At 36.8% G+C, this 18207-nt stretch overlaps 1 protein-coding gene across 4 annotated transcripts in view; it reads left to right on the top strand.

The window, feature by feature from the left end:
• Positions 1 to 18207, top strand: part of LOC114475464 (folliculin-interacting protein 1-like) — a 38786-nt gene that overhangs the window by 4814 nt on the left and 15765 nt on the right. For 2 of the 4 annotated variants that reach the window (XM_028466283.1, XM_028466284.1), the window contains exons 2-7: positions 9047 to 9176; positions 13506 to 13634; positions 13890 to 13990; positions 14100 to 14174; positions 14281 to 14363; positions 15461 to 15544. In XM_028466283.1, coding sequence (XP_028322084.1) covers positions 9047 to 9176; positions 13506 to 13634; positions 13890 to 13990; positions 14100 to 14174; positions 14281 to 14363; positions 15461 to 15544 — 602 coding nt within the window. Of the gene's footprint in view, positions 1 to 4387; positions 4539 to 9046; positions 9177 to 13505; positions 13635 to 13889; positions 13991 to 14099; positions 14175 to 14280; positions 14364 to 15460; positions 15545 to 18207 lie in introns of those variants that run through there. The other 2 variants (XM_028466285.1, XM_028466286.1) reach the window with 2 other exon arrangements.

An 18207-nucleotide genomic window follows, 5' to 3' on the forward strand; every position in this document is an offset into this window, starting at 1 on the left:
TCAGCAAGCACATCATTGATTTATTGGAGCTGTTTAATGCTGTACAACCTCACTTGGTCATCTTTGGTGAAACCATAAGTCCAACCTCATTTGTTCGTTAACTTACTATAAACTTGTACTTGTTGTAAAAATACATGCATGGAATCATCATGATGTGTCTCAGCCATGCCTTCTAATGCTTGTGTGTCTGTTAATGCTGCAGCTGCAGGACGCCCAAAGTGTTGCAAAGACATGGGCTGTCATCAGGTTCCTATCAGAGCTATTTTAGGTGTTCACACAGACACAGGCTTCTAAGAATCACAGGGTCATGGGAAAGATGGTTTTACGTAAAAGCTCGTCAAAATGTGAGTGCAACATGTGTTCATGCCTGCCCTGTCCATGTATTCATGCTGTGTTGTCCTATTACTTGGTTTGTTTTGCTGACTAGGAATAACTAGGATTTGTTATTACTTTCACGCAAAAGTACATGACAAAGAAATATTGAAAACTTGGTGAAATGAAATGCTGTGTTTTGCTTTTTGGTTTACCTTTACAGTTATTGATGAAATATATTTTGATAAGATAAGTAAACGTGACTAACAGAGCAGTGATAAGAGGAACAATTACTGCAGACTTTAGACTCTTTCTTTCACATGACTATTGTATAGAGGTCGACCGATATGGGATTTTCAAAGGCCGATGCCGATTTTAAAAAGAAAAAATTCAGCCGATATCTAAAGCTGATTTTGGAAGCCGATATTTGAGGCCAATGTACTTTTTTTTTTTTTTTTTTAAAGCACATTGATTATGAAAGACCATTGAAACACTCATATGATATAAATGTATATATTAGAAGTGAAATGAAATACACCAATAGAACTCTTAACATTTATTGAACTTTAAATATACCCGTACACAACCTAGTAAAACCAAAAGTACAGGACGGTTAAGTAGCAGTAAAGCATGACAACAATATACACAATGTGAAAGTAGTCAGTTTAAACTAAATACCTGTTTTAGGTATAACCACTCACTCCTTCCCTCTGTTCACAGCCACCACCATTATACCTAAGCTTCACATCTTAGTGATGGCCCGATACCACTTTTTCATTTCCAATATGATGCAGATATTGCAGCCTTGCATATCGGCCGATACCGATATTTATCCATTATCAGCATTAATTCTCTCTCTCTCTCTCTCTCTCTCTCTCAATCTTTTCTTTAATTAAAAAAAAAAAAACTTATTTTGTAGTGTGGAATGTTAAAAAAGGTTAGAGAACAATAGTGAGCAACAGTAGGTATGAGAAAAACTGACACATTTATTATTAACCAATTGATTACATAATTTTAACCTTCAACATAATATCTACAGTTTTCTATAATTGAATAAAATAAATAAAAAATGAATTAAAAAAAAAAAATATATATATATATATATTTAAAAAAAAAATTTAAAATTGGAAATCCGGAAATTTTTTTAATCAAATATCCGATATTTGTTTTCAGGCTAATATCGGACCGATATCAGATCGGGACACACTTATGACATTTCACTCTCATTTTTTTTTTTTTTTTTTTTTTAAAAAGGATTTTTTGGGCTCTAGTGGCCTTTATATGACAGTTGCTTGACAGGAAGGGGGTTGGAGAGAGCAGGGAATGACACGCAGGAAAGGGTCCCAGGCCGGGAATCGAACCTGGACCCGCTGCAGGTGAGGAACTATAGCCTCTGTACATGGCGCAGGCGCTCAACCCACTGAGCTACACACCACCCCTCTCATTTTAAAATAATCAACTCTTCCCCACCTTTTCCATTTCCTACCTTGAGTCTCTCCTCCCTGTTCCCTTCCCCCTCACTTAGGTGTAACACTGCCCTTTCTTTTTGGTTTCACAATGATGGTAGAGATTAGTAGCTATAGAAAGAGACTGACTAATATTTAGTTGCTATATTTTTTGTTGTTGTTTTTTCTAGTTTGAGAATAGCTGCCCAGAGTTGGATAGCTGGATACCTGAGTCATATTACATTTTCATCCTTGTCCAACTTCATTATTTGTTCTTGTGAGTTGTGACACCGTGTAAGACCTACAGCCACACACTCATGACACCAAACCCTCCCAGCACTCCTCTTGTGTCATGTGGCGTTGAGTCAGAAGTTGTAACACAGGAAAGGTGTAAGTGTAGGGTTTGCTTTTGGCCGCATTTCAACAACTTACTATTCATAACTAAATCAATGATTATGATAATTTTTTAACGCAACACAGTTTTGCACCCGATAATTAATCAGCGTTTATATCACACGCCGCCTCTTTGCCTCATGTGCTCCTTGGAATGCAGAAGTTTCAATTGCAGCAGAGCAAGTAAAGGAAGCCGCTGATATTCAGGTTGTCAGGTGGTTTTAAAGTGTACGAGCCAACTCCTTCATGTGTTTGCCATTTATTAGAACTTTGTTGAAGCACAACAATGTGGTGCTTGTGCTATTGTGAACAATAATCTGATTTTTAAATCTCATGACTTGGGACTTTTAACTGATTGATGAAGCATTTTGTTTTGAATAATTTGGTTTTATTTGCTAAATTCAGAGAAGCAAACTAGTTTTGCCAAGTATTTTATTAAACCCAGAGGGACTATTTAGTTTATCGTTACACTTTAGAGATAAATAATTAGAACTTGCTAAATAAATATAAAAAATTGTCAAAGAAATACAGTATAAATGGAAGACGGCTCCTAAAAGGTGATCACAGATTTACAGTCTAGTGCCCTTTTGGTAGTTTGTACACTATGGACAGATATAGAAAAAATAATGTGTAGTTATGTTAATTAGGCCTATGCAATATATCGACAGTTAAGCCATATCACGATTTCTGTTTTGGTGATGTAGAAAATTTGCTTCTTTTTTTTTTATTAAACTACTAATCTTAGGAGTTGCTACTTTTACTACTTCATAGAACAGCATGAAAAGCACAGTTGCTGTCCAATTTTTTTAAATTTATTTGTATTTATTTTTTTGATTTTTTTGAAAGGGACGTTGCACAGTGATGAACAAATGGTAAATAAAATACATATTGTAAATTGACCAGAGTTGGAAAAATGCTAATTTGCATTTGTCAAAAAAAAACAATCATTATTTACAAAGCTTGAAGTACATATATACAATACAATCAATCAACAATACAAAGTGCATGAATATAAGAATTACAGTTAAAGTGCGTTGTTTATGAGTTATTTGGAAAGTGCACAAAGTTTAAAAACCCCTCCACATTCACATATGCAATATATACTGTATATATTAATCCTTATAGGAGAAAAAGCCAATAGTGGCATGTATTGTGCAGCTATTTGTTAATAAATGTGCTTGTGTAGCATTTTGTATTAGCAAATTTAACCCAGAATTGTCTTTCTGTTAAGGCTTTATTAAGTGATAAATATTGAGATTCATATCGGAAATCGGCATTTTGAGAAAAAATATTGAGATATGAATTTTGATCAATTTTGCCCAGCCCTAATGTTAATTAATGAAATGTGGCAAAATCTGTTAAGTAGACTCTTCAGGATCAATACTGAGTTTGGTAGGAGTTTTTTTAAATCCTACCTTTTTAAGGTTTTTTCAAATAATACATATTAGTTTAATGCAGTGACATCATGAATGCACAAGCAGAATGTCCAGAAATATCATTGGAAATAGACGATCCTGTTGAACCTGAGTGTGCGGAGTCCTCTGCAGCACACAGCGGGAACGCCACACAGCTTGGACAGTGGGGACGTTTATGTAACTGCCTCACTCTTTCTCTCTGTGACACACACATGCACACTCCCAACCGTTCACATGGCCACGAAGAGAGAGCACTGTGTGCAGGCCTCATGTCAGACTCTGCAGTCCAGGAAATGAATCTTTTCTTGTGACCTCTTTAACATGAACTACAATTAGGATCTTAGCAGCTATTATCTCAATAGGTTTTTCAATGGGTGCAATGAAGCAGTGGGGCATGCAAACATCAAAACACAAACCGCACTCGAGAAGTAATTACGTTTCAGGCATTTTTTAATGACAATTGTTGTGGAAACAGCCAATATTTGGATAAATATTTAGCTTTTACTCACAACTTTCTGCTGACATTGCTTTTCTATAGCCTCAAGTGAGCTTGTCACAAAATGAAAATATTTATATAAAGAAATATTTACCTTTAAGTGTAAGCCATTTAAAACCTCACTCTATTTTTCTGCCAAAAAGGTGGAATTTTTTAGCATTTATTCAGTCATGATGGGTAGATAAGAAGAAGAAGAAACAACAAACAAATCCCCTCCCTCCTCTATCACACTCATCATTGTTCTCTGGCTGTCAGCAATCCAAGTCCACTGTGCTGTTCCTGCCTCTCTACTGTCCAGCACACACAGCGTCCCTGTGATCACCTGATAGTCTCATGTTGTTGTGTGAATTTAGTTCACCGCTATTCTTAGATCGTGCTTTGACTGGGAGAGGAGAGGAGAGGAGAAGCAAGAGGTACAGCAAGAAGGAGAGGGAGAACGGGCTGAGAGAACCCTGGCTAACTCACAATGATGCCCAGGTAGGAGACGGTGGTAATATTTAACTTGGTTTGTTTTGCATCCGAGCAGAGCAGGCATGATGGAGCGTATAAGTATGTCACCACAGGTTGACGAATGTTGGCTAGTGACCAGCTCACCTGTAGCCATGGTTTTAACTCGTGGAGGAGCAGTTTTTTTTTAAATTTCTTTTAATTCAGCGACTACTAATTGTATTGGTTTTGATATTCATATAACATAGATTAATGGTTTTAAGTGAAATGCTTTCATTCAAGATGACAACGATGTAGTCTGGCAGATTTGTGATTGGATGGAGTTGGAGTTCAAAAAGTTTCTGTAGCATACCTGTTTAAGTGGAGGCCCTTTTTTTTTAAGAAAAGTTTTTTAATAATCACAAAAAAGTTAATTTTGCTTGCCCTTCTTTTGATTTTTAGATACTAGAATATTTTATTGACTTTCAAGTAATACACACTGCATATTTATTAAAAGGAAACAGTTGTAACTGGTTTTTCAGGCACTTTTACTTTAGAAACGTTGAGGTCAAAGCAGTACAAGTATGTAACAGTCATGAGGTCATGTGCTGCTTTTATGAATGACTCCCCTTTCTCCTCTGTCAGCGCTGTGACTGTCACAAGCTCTCTGATGTGCTACTTCCTCTTTCACACATTCTGTCCCGTCGTTCCCTCAGATCGCTTTTTTGGTCAGTGGGTTTGAAGTTTCTGTTATTAATGACGTCTCTGCACATAGTTTCAGGTCTGTTTTTATCTGTGGCTAATTTTTCCTCTACTCTTTAAGGAAATCAAATCTCTGACTCATGTTCTACACACGATATTTATTACAATATGTCGTGACTATTAGTTTCTGAAAAAATGTGGAGTAAAATTTTGAAAATGATATACTTGATTTTATTTTTAGAGGAAGTGAGAAATAATTTGAATTAAATTGATAGGCAAGAAGTAGTGTCACTCTAGTACAGTAATACCTTTAAATGGGTCCCCAGCCACTCCTAATACAGGCTTATTTTTGTTAAAACAAAAGGAATGCATAAAAAAACAAAAAAAAATACTCATAGTCAACGAAAATACAATAAAACTCTAACGTTTGCTATAGTAACGCACATTACCACACCTTTACCAGAATTTGGTGTCCTAAAAGATTTTCCTTTGTAGACGGTGGAGAAAACATTGTCATTAGCTTAATCAACGAATGTAAAATTAAAATGTTGGGTAAATAAGTTTCTCTTTTTTTTTTCTTACCATGTAATATTTAGAAGATTTTGGTTTTTATAAAAAAATGATCTGAACTTTAGCCCAAGTACTGACTAAAATTCATCAACTCCCTTTTAGACTTTCTCACAGTGGTATGATGTAAGTAATAAAAGCTTTATGATGGAATAATTGGTCAGGCTGCCCACTGTTTAGTGTAATGTTTTTGCCAGTTTGCACACTGGATGACTTTGGCTCAGCAACTTAACACTAAAGCTGAAGCACATGATTCACTTCTCATTTTCCACCTGGACACGACTGAACATTTGGTTTGAAGAACATGCATCGTTGGGTAAATAGTGGCTCAGATACAGGGACATGTTACATGTAGCTTTGTTTCTCACACACAAACTCAACTATGCATCACCATATATTTTTGGGTCTGATTGGTTAAGTATTGGAACAGTGGTTTTGTTGAACGGTATTTTGATCTTTAACTGGCAGTTGAAGTGGTATTAACTGTTCCTTTTCCATCCCTCTCTACACATTAATTTACTTTACACACTGGTCCTCGGGACTCATTACGACCCAATGAAAAGTTATATTTAGGCCCAACTCTCTGTCAAATCCATGAGATCAGACAGAGATCCTTAATCCCTCTGTCCTGTCTCCTGTTATTTTTAAAGCCTTGACTAAATCAACAAAAGGACTGGGTTTCCCCAAAAGCTAATGTGATTTTTGCCCTAACGAGATGGAGAATATTATACCCTTTTTATAAGCACATCATTGTTGATGAGAACAGAATTAAAGCAACAATTATCACAAAATGCAAAAAGCTGACGATCTTAGAATATAAAAATGAGTTGCTGCTTAACTCGTTCAGTGCCAGCCATTTTCAAAATTTCTACCCACTCAGTGCCAGCCGTTTTAGAGCATGTTGACTATTTCTTAAAGACCCACAGAATATTTTGTACTATGACGATCTGAACTCTGAAAGATTAGTCTCTAATTTCATCAGAAAAATAATTTTGTTTCTAGCTTGTTTTGTTCTTCTGTAATCAGCAGTTGAATAGAGGCAAGTTTCACACAAATCACCAGTTTGACAAAAAGCTGAGAAAAATGGCTTTTTCTGAAAAAAAACTTAATGACTTTGAAACTTTTTTTTTTTTTTTTTTGCTTCAGTGACACCTCAACATTGGTTTCATTCTATAAAACTACAGAAAAAACACTGAGACCGGGCTTTTGATGGCAACATTATTATTATTTTGCTATCTATGTCAGAGACTATGTATTTTGGCCATCCTCCAAGTCTCTTCCCCATCATTTTTTAACATTTTATTTTACCATCGCGACACTCTCAATAGTCCACTTAGGTTTCACACATGTTCTGGTCGAGTGTGCGCTGCTGTGAGCTGGTGGAAACTTCAGCATCAACTCTCGTAGCGGCAATTTCTGTCTCGTAAACTCCTTTCCTCTCCCTCTGAGCTCTGCCTATTGTGGGTGATCTCTCATGCAAAGGTGCGCTGCTGCCACCTACATGTCACCAGTTGGTCACTACATCATGGTACATGTTAGAGCTTCGTCACACTGTCTCCTAACAACCCCAGCTGAAAAACGTAATTTACGTCTATAGATGGGAATGGCACTAAATGAGTTAACAGCTGTTCAGTTTTTCCTGCCAGAATTATTAAGGTTATTCTTTAATGTCGAAAACATCATTTGTTTTAACCTACTTTATTGTTTGAATGGACTACCTTTGAATAAATTCAATTTTGTGGACAAACAAGCTTTTTGTTCACTTAGTCTCTTTTTTTATTTTATCATTTGGACAGACACCCCACAACCACAAGTTAATCTGTACCAAATATACTGTGTTGTGCTTTTAATGGCGTTATAGTGGCTCATACATCTACTTTGAACATTTTCCATTTATTTCTCTATATAAAGACTGTTTGTATTTTTATTTCAGCAATCCTAGCATGTATTTATAGCAGCTGCTTGTTGACTGGGGGAGTATGATGGTTGGTGTCACTTTGTCATGTCATGCTTTCTGATGCTTAGTGATAGAGGAATGAGACAGATTTATGGCAGCTGTGCTATGGAAACCATTGGCTCCCCACTGGGGTAGGGGGCAGCTTAAATACTTTAGGGGAAGCACGATGGTTTATTGTTCTTCCTCTTCAGAGACGAGCGAGAAATCCCCTTTTTTTCAGTTTTGACTCTGAGAGGAAAATAACTTTATGAATGAGTGAGATGAATGATGTCTGTGTACAACAGGAAGGATGATTCAGTTGGTTTATTTGGTCATCTGGCTCAAATCTTTACCTTTTCAAATGCATTTTATCCAGTCACGATAAAGACTGCTTTACCCAGTACTTGCTCTTACTTATTAAGAGTTTCCGCATGAACTCATTTATGTTTCACTCAACTTAAGTAGTGTGGTTACATTGTTGTTACACAGCTTCTGTTAGGTCTGTTTTAGTCCCTTCAAAACATCAATGACTTTTAAAAGTGTGTGGTTTGTTGTAATTGTACATCAATGTTTTAACTTTATTTATTTATTCTGATGTTAATGACCAAATATTGTAGTGAATAGTAGCTCATCGTAAGGCTTTAGTGGATGTTTAGTAACTTTCACTATAATATGTTAAGGTTTCATTTATTCAGATAACTTTTTTTAGTAAATTTACTTTGAAATGTACTTTATTCTCCCGACATGTTTCGACTGCCAACTGTCAGTCTTCCTCGGAGGCATCTACTAATCGTTTTGATGAAGCCATCGAGATCAGGAAGTGGAGGTTAAACATCAACAGGAATGAAGGAACAGTTTTACTCTTTCTCTTTCTCCAGAGACCATCGAGAAACTGGGGGCGTGGCCAACCTATGAGAACTCTCAGGTTGGACACGCCCGGAAATAACTCACAAGGACACATAAAAGCGATCAGGAGATGCCTCTGAGGAAGACTGACAGTTGGGGGTTGAGATATGTCAGGAGAGTAAAATACATTTCAAAGTAAATGTCCTGGAAAAAGTTGTCTGAACGAATTAAACCATAACATATTATTTAAAAAAAGAAGACAAAATGAATTTGATGGAATTATAACTTTTACTATGTTTAATTGAACATCGATACATAAGGATTTACACTAAAACTGTGGTCTCCCAAATACATTCTAGAGGGGTAAATAATACTTATTATTTTAATTATTTACATTGTTTATTAATAATACAACTAATCTACTGTGTTGTTTTCCCTCCCTTCTTCCATGCTGTCCTGTTACCATTTTCCATCCCTCTTCCTTTCTATGCTCTCCTCCTTCTGGTAGCTGGCCACTTCCCCAGCTGGAGCCCAGTCAGATCAGGCTCATCGTGTACCAGGACTGCGAGAGGCGTGGCCGAAATATCCTCTTCGACTCCAATGCCAAGAAAAGAGCCACGGAAGAAACCCCCATTACTGTGAGTCCTGCTGCTGTGATGACATCTAAATGGTCCTAGTCTCAGACAGCCATGAATTGTCAGACTGGCAGTGGAACTTAAACTTTTTGCACTTTACAAGGAAAGTCTGATTCATTTTATTGTTTTATTTATTTTCAAATTAAGTTTGAAACTTTTAAAGCTCACACGGATTTCAGTCAAACAAATTTAAATTTAATAAATACGATAATAATGATAAATGAATACAATAATCTTTTCTAAAATATTAAAAGGTAGTAGGTTAATAATTAGTGTTGTATCAATCTCATAAACTCAATATTTCATATTGTGATGTGAACAACAGTGTATTGTTCCACCTCTATTGTTTACCCATTGTCATTATGTTTTATAAACATGTGATCTGATGGTAAGCACATGTCTCAGGCATTTTGACATCAGGAAAACATGATACTGCATAATGATTTGTTTTGCAGTACATTTTAACTGTAGTTAGCAATAGGTTGCTTTCACGTGACGTCACATTGCTGTATCGCGAGAGCCTGGAATTCAGATGGAGGGCAGGAAGTGAGGCTTAAGAATCTGCTATCTACAATAATCAAAATGCCCATGTTTTGTGTTGTTTACGGCTGCTTCAATCGTTCTAACTGAGAAAAGGAAAAGAGATTTTATAGAGTACCAAAGATTGTCATTCACAAAGGTGAGAAATGTAAAAAGCTCACAGAACAACGCCGTCAAACCTCTTGTATCGTTGACTGTCAGGCTAATGGTGTCGTAAAGATGTTTTGCATGTTTGTTTACATAATAGCCGTTGCTGCTAATATCTTAACACATAAAATAATATCAGAACAAACACTCACCCTGGCGAAGACCAAATTACAGTCATCGTGGAGCCGTTCCGTACCGAGGTTGTGGACCCACCCACTCACAAAAAAAGGGAATTTTCTCCATACTTGTATAGGCTTTCGTCTGCTGTTTGGTGTATTAGGATGTCTGAAGGACCAGATAGTCTTTGATATTAACAGAACTCACTCATCTTCATGAGATACTGGTCATGCCTAACATATTTGTTAATTGTTTGTTTGTATCTTTGTCTTGAAACTTAATCTAAATCAGTACAATACGGACTCTCTGCAACGGTTTCCTCGATAGGTGTATTCTCTATTTTTACTTCCTGTCCTCCATCTGAAATCATACCCACTTCGCGCGTTGTCATAATGACGTGACTGAAACCCAGCTATTGATCTGTTTTGACATCTAGCTTTGAGGTGTTTTGAGATTTGTATTCTTGACCAAACTATGATAAACGTTGTCTCATTGTATTATGGAAATCATCTTGAATAGAATATGTTCACAGTGCTGCTTTGTGATTAATGCAGGCCGGTTTGTTCTGGTGTTCCTATCTTCAATGACAATGGCCTCAGCTGACAGCCACGTCTAAGCAGCATTCTTTCATCTTCACATGACACACGTATCATTCACCCTTTACCTTTGTCTGCCTTATCCACCCCTTTGAAGTTATTTACTCTTTGTTTTCCTTGTCCAGTGTCAGTCTCTTGTGATCTCGTTTTTGTTTACCGTCCCTTAATCTTTCTAACTTAAGCTACTTTTCAGTGTTTATTGATTAAAAAAAATCTCATCAGTCTGTTTTGTCTTTTCTTTTTTTTTTTTTTGAGAAATTTCAAAAAATAGAATAACTGGAATTTTGATAAGCGCATTGGGATTACTTTGTTGTAATTTGCGCTATACAAATAAAGTTGAATTGAATTTCACAGAAATATTTAAAAAGTACCAAACAATATTTTTTTTTTAGAATTGTTGGTCACCTGGCTGCTTTCAAATAAAAACTGAAAAAATATCCCTGACCATGTGATTTTATTCTTAACCAACAAACTGGCTAGATCTGGTTCGGTTTATCATTTTTATTTTGACCATGACCGTTTGGGTGATGTTGTGTTACAAATCACTCTATCGCTACAATCTAATTAATCAATTTATTTATTTATTTTTTTTAAAAAAAGCAAATACAAAAAGCATTTTCTATTTATTCACTTAATTTATCTGAATAAACTTGTTGTGCAGTTGTTTTTTATGAGTAGCGCTATCATTATTTTCACTGTGAATTTGGTTTGATGTGTATTCCTAAATCACAAGCTACTGTTGTGATAAACGCAGGAAGAAAGGTCACTATAGTTTGCCTTAGTGTTACTTGGCTCCATGTCAATATTGGTCAATGACAGAGACCATGTGACTTGTATCACAAGATTTCTCTTTTCGTCAACTGAGTTTTTTTTTTTGTGTTTGTGTGTGTGTAGAGATCAACAGTTTCTAATGCAAAGCACAGGAGGACTGAGAGAAAAAGCAATAGAGATGCTGTCGAGCAAAATGAGACGAAATGCAGGGAATAAAGGGATAAAAAAAAGAGGTGCAAAAATATTTTGTTTTAAAAGCAAGAAAGTAGATGCACTTGATTAGATGTAAACATAAGGGCTAAAATTCTGCTACGCTCAGAGGAATGAAGCTGGAAGGAAAGGAGAGGAAGAGCGAGCGCAGGAGGGAGGGGTGAATGATTGCAGTGCTGTTCAGTCACGAGCTCTCAGCGAGAGTCATATGACTGGCAGTCACATGCTGCTGGACTCTGTGTACATACCTCACATACACACCCATGTGCTTGCCCAAACATAGCTCAAGTAAAATCCTTTAATGTGCAACAATTTTAATACATGTTCAGCTATTTTATGGGGTTTGCAACATGGTGAATGCAATAATCATGTCTCCTCTTGCTTTTTCTCTCTTTCTTATTCACACACACACACACACACGCACACAGGCGTTCCCCCCCCTTGCATTCCTTCTGAATAGATGGCCAAGTTAAGAAGGCACATGACACAGGCTGATTGAGCTCACATTGCTTTTAGCTTGCTGTTTACATAAGTGCCACAGGTTTCAATTTCTTTGGCTTCTGACTCCCAACATTATGCTTCATGGATGGGCTTCCATTAAGAAGTCTACTCCATTATGACCTTTTATTTTTGGGACTAAAATGTCAGGTCATAAGGGTAAAGTTGAGTCCGCTTGATCCCTTTTAACTGGCATCAAAGCTGTTTACGGGGTTATTTAGTGACACAATTACCTCCTTAGCATTATAGTTACACTTTAATGTGCAACTGTAAACAGTTGGGGTTGAATTATTTATTTTTACAAAAAGCATTTATATTTTTTCCATCAAATATTGGGGTAATGGTCCCAGCTAGCAGCAATGTCTTCGAATCTTGAATTCTATTCCTCGATTCCTGCCCGGTGACCTTAATCTGAAAAATGGCCATACAGTGTTGTTAAACAACTCTTATTCAGACGTGGAGCAGACAGGAGGAGCAGGCCTGTGTAGACTATCGTAGAAATTCACAGGAATAACAAGGTTTTTTACATATTTGGTAGGCTGATGGCAGATTTAGATTACCAGCACAACCTGTCAATTTTTTTGTACAATCTGTTCTCTTAAAATCATCTATTAGTTTTTTAATATTGCAATATAAGATTTTATTGATTTGTTTCTTTTCACGTGAGGCAAATATTTTACAAACATTCACTTTCTGATGTACATTATTTACCAGATCATGGAGAATAGAGAGCAGCCGTTCAGTTTCATGAACAATTGAAAACATTGTAGTTTTTATTAAGGATGCACTGACATGAAAAATCTTGGCCAAAACCAAAAATTGTATGAATTAATTTTGTACTTAAAATGAAAAATCAATTAAAGATACGAAAATATTTATTTAGCACTGACATTCCAACAATGGACAATATATAATAAAATAAAAATAATACTATGTTTAACTTGACCCGACTCATACATTATTTAATAATAATAATAATGGCTTAGATTTATGTAGTGCTTTTTTCAAGGAGACTCAAAAACACGTACAGAAACCATTATTCATTCACACCAGTCACTCACATCAGTCATACCAGTGGAGGTAAGTTACAATGAAGCCACAGCTGCCCTTGGGCATACTGACAAAAGCGTGGCTGCCATTTTGCGCCATTCATCCACAATTCATACCCATTTATACGAGGCAATATGGGTAAATTGCTTTGCCCAAGGCAAATTACTTTGTTAGAGCGGTATTCAAACCCCAAACATTCGGTTAATGGACGACCCACTCTACCACTGAGCCAGACCGTGTGCATCTCCAATTTTTGGTGGCTGGAATTTCGGTGCATCACTAGTTTTTATCAGTTATTTTAAACGAGTATTCCTGACTGGTAATAATTAGAAGCCATATTATTATCGATCAGTGTTTGTGGCAGTGTGTCTTAATTTCAAAGTATTTTTCACGTGTCTCACAGAGCACCGAGGGCCAGGCGAAGATGTTTGGCAAATGCTGCCAGCTGCGGCCCACAGGAGGCAGCAGCAGCTCTCTGGACAGCTCCTCCTCATGCACCTCTGAAACCAAGGAGCAGGGCCTCCGCTTTCAGGTAACACACTGTGCCTGGACCCTGCACGAGGGTCTGACTATGAGGGTAACCACCTCATTAAAAGATTAGGGTAGGGTAGGCGATTTTCAAAAACTAGCATGATTTTTAGTGTAGCTTCCCCGATGGCTCCGCCTTTACTCCCCTCGCCACTCCCCTCTGTGCCCCGTCACTCACATGCACTCACATGCATAACTTAAAAAGTGTATCTGGAGAAAATTGCCTACCCTAGCTTTAACTTTCTTTTTTTTTTTCTAGGGCTCAAAGTGTTCGTCTGAAGCGAACATGCTGGGGGAGATGATGTTTGGCTCTGTTGCCATGAGCTACAAAGGCTCCACTCTCAAAATCCACCAAATCAGGTGAGACTTTAATGTCAGAAGATAATAATAAAGTGAAACCCAGTCACGCACATGAATTCAGCAGCAACTCTGACATGTGATCTTTGTCCCTGCTTTCTCATCATATCAGATCGCCACCTCAGCTAATGCTGAGCAAGGTCTTCACAGCCAGGACGGGAGGCAGTGTGTACGGCAGCCTCAACACGTAGGCATTTTCCCCAATTTCAATGTTATCAGTGTCATTTTAGTGAAATTACACCGTTGTATTTTTTTGCTTTTTATGAGCCTCATGATCTGTTTCATCCACGCAGGTTACAGGACAGTCTGGAGTTCATAGGACAGGATAGCAACACTCTGAGACCTGAGCACAACACCGGACCCAGCAGTCTTCTTGGTAACCATAGCAACCACTTATTCATATTTGATGTTGATAGACCAGAGTTTAAATAAAAAGTAATCACTTGTGAAACACTTGCCAAAGCGGACATTATCAGGTTAACTACAGCTTCACAAAGGCTTTCTTGAATGGGTTCAATTAACCATTTAACATTTTTGTCTGAATTCCTAAAATACTGGACACACACTGCTAACAGCTTCTCCTTAAGTTGGTAAACTCAAATCTTGTTGATTTTTTTTTTTTTTTTTTTTTTTTTTCCGTTTTATGGATTAAAAATGTTTTGAAATTAACTTTAGAGAATTGTTGGCAATCCTCTGTTTGACACACGTGTTGACATCCTCACAGAAAATACGGAAATAATGCTATTGTACAAAACCACAAATATAGCTTTTTAAAAATACATAGTTCTAAAATTTAGCTTTGACAGTTTTCATAACACAATCAGCCCTTTTAATCAATCACTTCTGTATTTCTAAAATTGCAAAAATATTCTGTTCTTTCCTAACACCAATCATTTTATGACTGGTGTTAGGAAAGAACAAATCCTCTTATTTTGTTATTTGTTATTGTTATCTCGTTATTGGTGCTTTTTTCATCATCGCCCACATACCAATTTGCTTTCCTTTGTTAGCATTAATTCAGCCAAAACATAGAAAGTTAAAATTTATCATAGCTTTACAAGTTTAGCAACATTTTGTATAATTCAGTTGCACTGAAGAAAGCAGGTATTTATTGCACATTTTACAAAACGTGGACAAAATTTTACTTTTTAGCAGCGGCCTCCCACTGCCACCCTCGCTATAACCAGTTCAACCTGAATAAGAAAGTCCCATAAAGTGGGACCATTACAGCAAATCTCATTCTGGAGTTTAATTATTGTTTTCTGTGAGTGATCTCGCATGCTTTTGTGTTTTCTCTGATTGACCCATGGATGCTGACAACTGTCTTCTGTTACTAAGATGGTCTGCCAACAGGAAGCAGCCCCCCTTTTTTCCACCCTTGTCCATTCACTAATCATGGCTCATGTGTTTATTTGTTTTGTTTTTTTGTCTTCTCTCTCCTCTCCTTCCCTTCCATGTTTTTGTGCTGCGCAGGATTTTCGCAGCTCTGCAGCCCTCGCCGGGCCTTCTCTGAACAGGGGCCTCTGCGCCTCATCAAGAGCGCGTCTTTCTTTTCAGGTTGGCGCTTAAAACTGGCCACGTTGTCAAGTGCCAGTTGCATGGGTGTGTGTGTGTGTAGGCTGTAGTTGCTTTAGTACTGGATTTAGAGGAGTTCTCTTCCAGTGGTTGCATGCTCGTGTGATGCTAGGAGTCATTATGGCATGCATATACTTAGTTTCTGCAAAAACCAGGGTCAGATAGTACTTTTGATTCAAATCCAAATGAAACCAAATCACTAAAAATAATCTGTATTTTATTTTATTTTCTAATTTTAATTGCTTGTGTCAGGTGCAAACAATTTGTCATAATAAGAGTGCCCAAATGGTTATCATTGGGTGTCAACTGTAGTATCTGACCCAGGCCTGCAGTTTACACACATCATGCATGAGGGTTTCAGTGGTGTTGGTGGCTGGAGCATTAGCGCTGTATTTAGAAGTAGTCTTTTCCCATCTCCTTGTTGGTTTCCACTCGCTTGTACTACTAACACATTGTCTTCCTCAGTGTTGGTGGTACCTGGGCAATGCTTGTAAACTAATGCACGATGCCTTTCCACACATTTTATCAGTCCAATAATTGAGCAAATAGTAGCGAGGTGTGTCTGTGTGCTTAAAGGAAAAAAAAAAAAGAAAGATACATCCTACATGAACATTTTCTCAGCCTGTTCAAACATTTAAACCAGTAACATGGCGCCCTCAGCCCCACTGCAGAAATAGTGCGCCATGTGATATGTCCTGTGTCCTTGTGTTCATACTCATAATGTACTATCAGTGCAGAGTACTTGTAATTGATCGTCAGTAGTTGTTCATGTATCACCACTGGGAAGAAATGGATTGACGTGTCTCGCGTGCTTGGTGATCAGTTTACTGGTGTTCTCTCTCTGTGTTTATCACTAGGGGTGTCCCGATCCGATATTGATATCGGATATCGGTCCAATATTAGCTTGAAAACGAATATCGGATATTGGATTCAAATTTCCGGATTTTCCGATTTATTTATTTATTAATTTTTGTCAATTCCTTTTTTATTTATTTTATTCAATTGTAGAATACTGTGGATATTATGTTGAAGGTGAAAAATGTATGTAACCAATTGGTGAATAATTGTTTCAGTTTTACTCATACCTACTGTTGCTGACTATTGTTCTCTGTTTGAGTAACATCACTTGATCAAACCTTTTCTAACATTCCACACTACAAAATAAGTATTTTTTATTAAAGAAAAGAGAGAGGAAAAAAAAGTATGTATGATTCATGCTGATATCAGATCAATATCGGTATCGGCCGATACGCAAGGCTGCAATATCGGTATCATATCGGAAATGAAAAAGTTGTATCGGGACATCCCTATTGGACATGTCATGCTCCAAGTGTCAAGAATAATGTTATATAACATAATTTGGAAAAAAAAGTGTGAAAAGGCACTGACCATACACTAGAAAATCCTCTGAGGAGCTAGTCATTTATTAGGCCAGAAAGTTATTTATATATTTATTCATTTCGCTAAATTATTTAGTCCAAATTTTTTGTAGAATCTGTCACAACTCCACAGATCCAGAAGCATAGTTCATTTACTCACTTCATTGACAAAAAGCTCTAGTATCATATCATATATTCACAATCGATCTCACAGCTGGGTGGCTTTTTTTTTTTTTTTTTTCCTTCAAAAAGTCATTAACGTCAGTGGTTATTTCTTTCCTCTTGTTAACCCAGTGTTTCGAACACATTGGGGGAAAAAAGTCCCATCTTTATTTTGATTTATTTATTATAACTGTGCTAAGCAGTAGAAACAAGCCCTAATGTTCTTTCAGAACTATTACTTCTTAAAACCCAATTACGTCTTATAAATAAGGCCGTCACTTTTGGAATAAACAGCGTAAAAAAAAAAAACTACTTTTTGGCTAATTTTGTAATCTCTTTGAATTGTCCTAAGAAATGCAAAATACCATAGTTTTGTTAAGAAAAGTAGCTTGATTAATGCAATAAGCCGTATAAAGTCTGTAAGGTCAGGATTGATTATTAGAAACCTTCTTTGCCATGTTCCATTGAGCTGTCATGGATGGCATGCTAGTGGTTGTAAACTACAGGAACACACAGAAGTGTGTAAAATATGTCACATGCCTCACTCATCCATCATCTTAGCCAGCTTCACATTGCACCATACGACATAAGTGTCATTTTTCCCACCTGTCTGCTGTGAGCAGCACCAACATTTTCAATGTTCTACTCCAAAGTGTTGACAAGGCAGACAAACAGCCATGTGACGTGTGTAGAAAGTTAGAGAAGTCAGAACTGAGGTCGGTGGTTAGAGTACGGTATATATATTGCAACAGAAGAGCTCGTTTTGTGACACATCCCGCTTGGTCGTTTACATAATGTTACAAGATCAGAATTAGATGGGAACTGATGATTTTTTTTAACCTGCTGCAAACTTTAAGACAAAGTTTGGTTGATGCATAAGTTTTTGTTAGGGCTGAACGATTTTTGGAAAATAATGTAATTGCGATTTTTTTTTTTCCCCTCAATATTGCGATTTAATATGCGTTTTTTTTTTTTTTTTTTTTTTCAAGGGCATCTTGTCATGTTTTTTTTCAATGAACACAGGCAATAAATCAATCTGTTTCATAATAAACTATTTCAGATGTATTTAAACTTTAAATTTATATAAAATATACATTTTAAGCT

Source organism: Gouania willdenowi, chromosome 14 (assembly GCF_900634775.1).
Source record: "Gouania willdenowi chromosome 14, fGouWil2.1, whole genome shotgun sequence".
NCBI classification, from domain to species: domain Eukaryota; kingdom Metazoa; phylum Chordata; class Actinopteri; order Blenniiformes; family Gobiesocidae; genus Gouania; species Gouania willdenowi.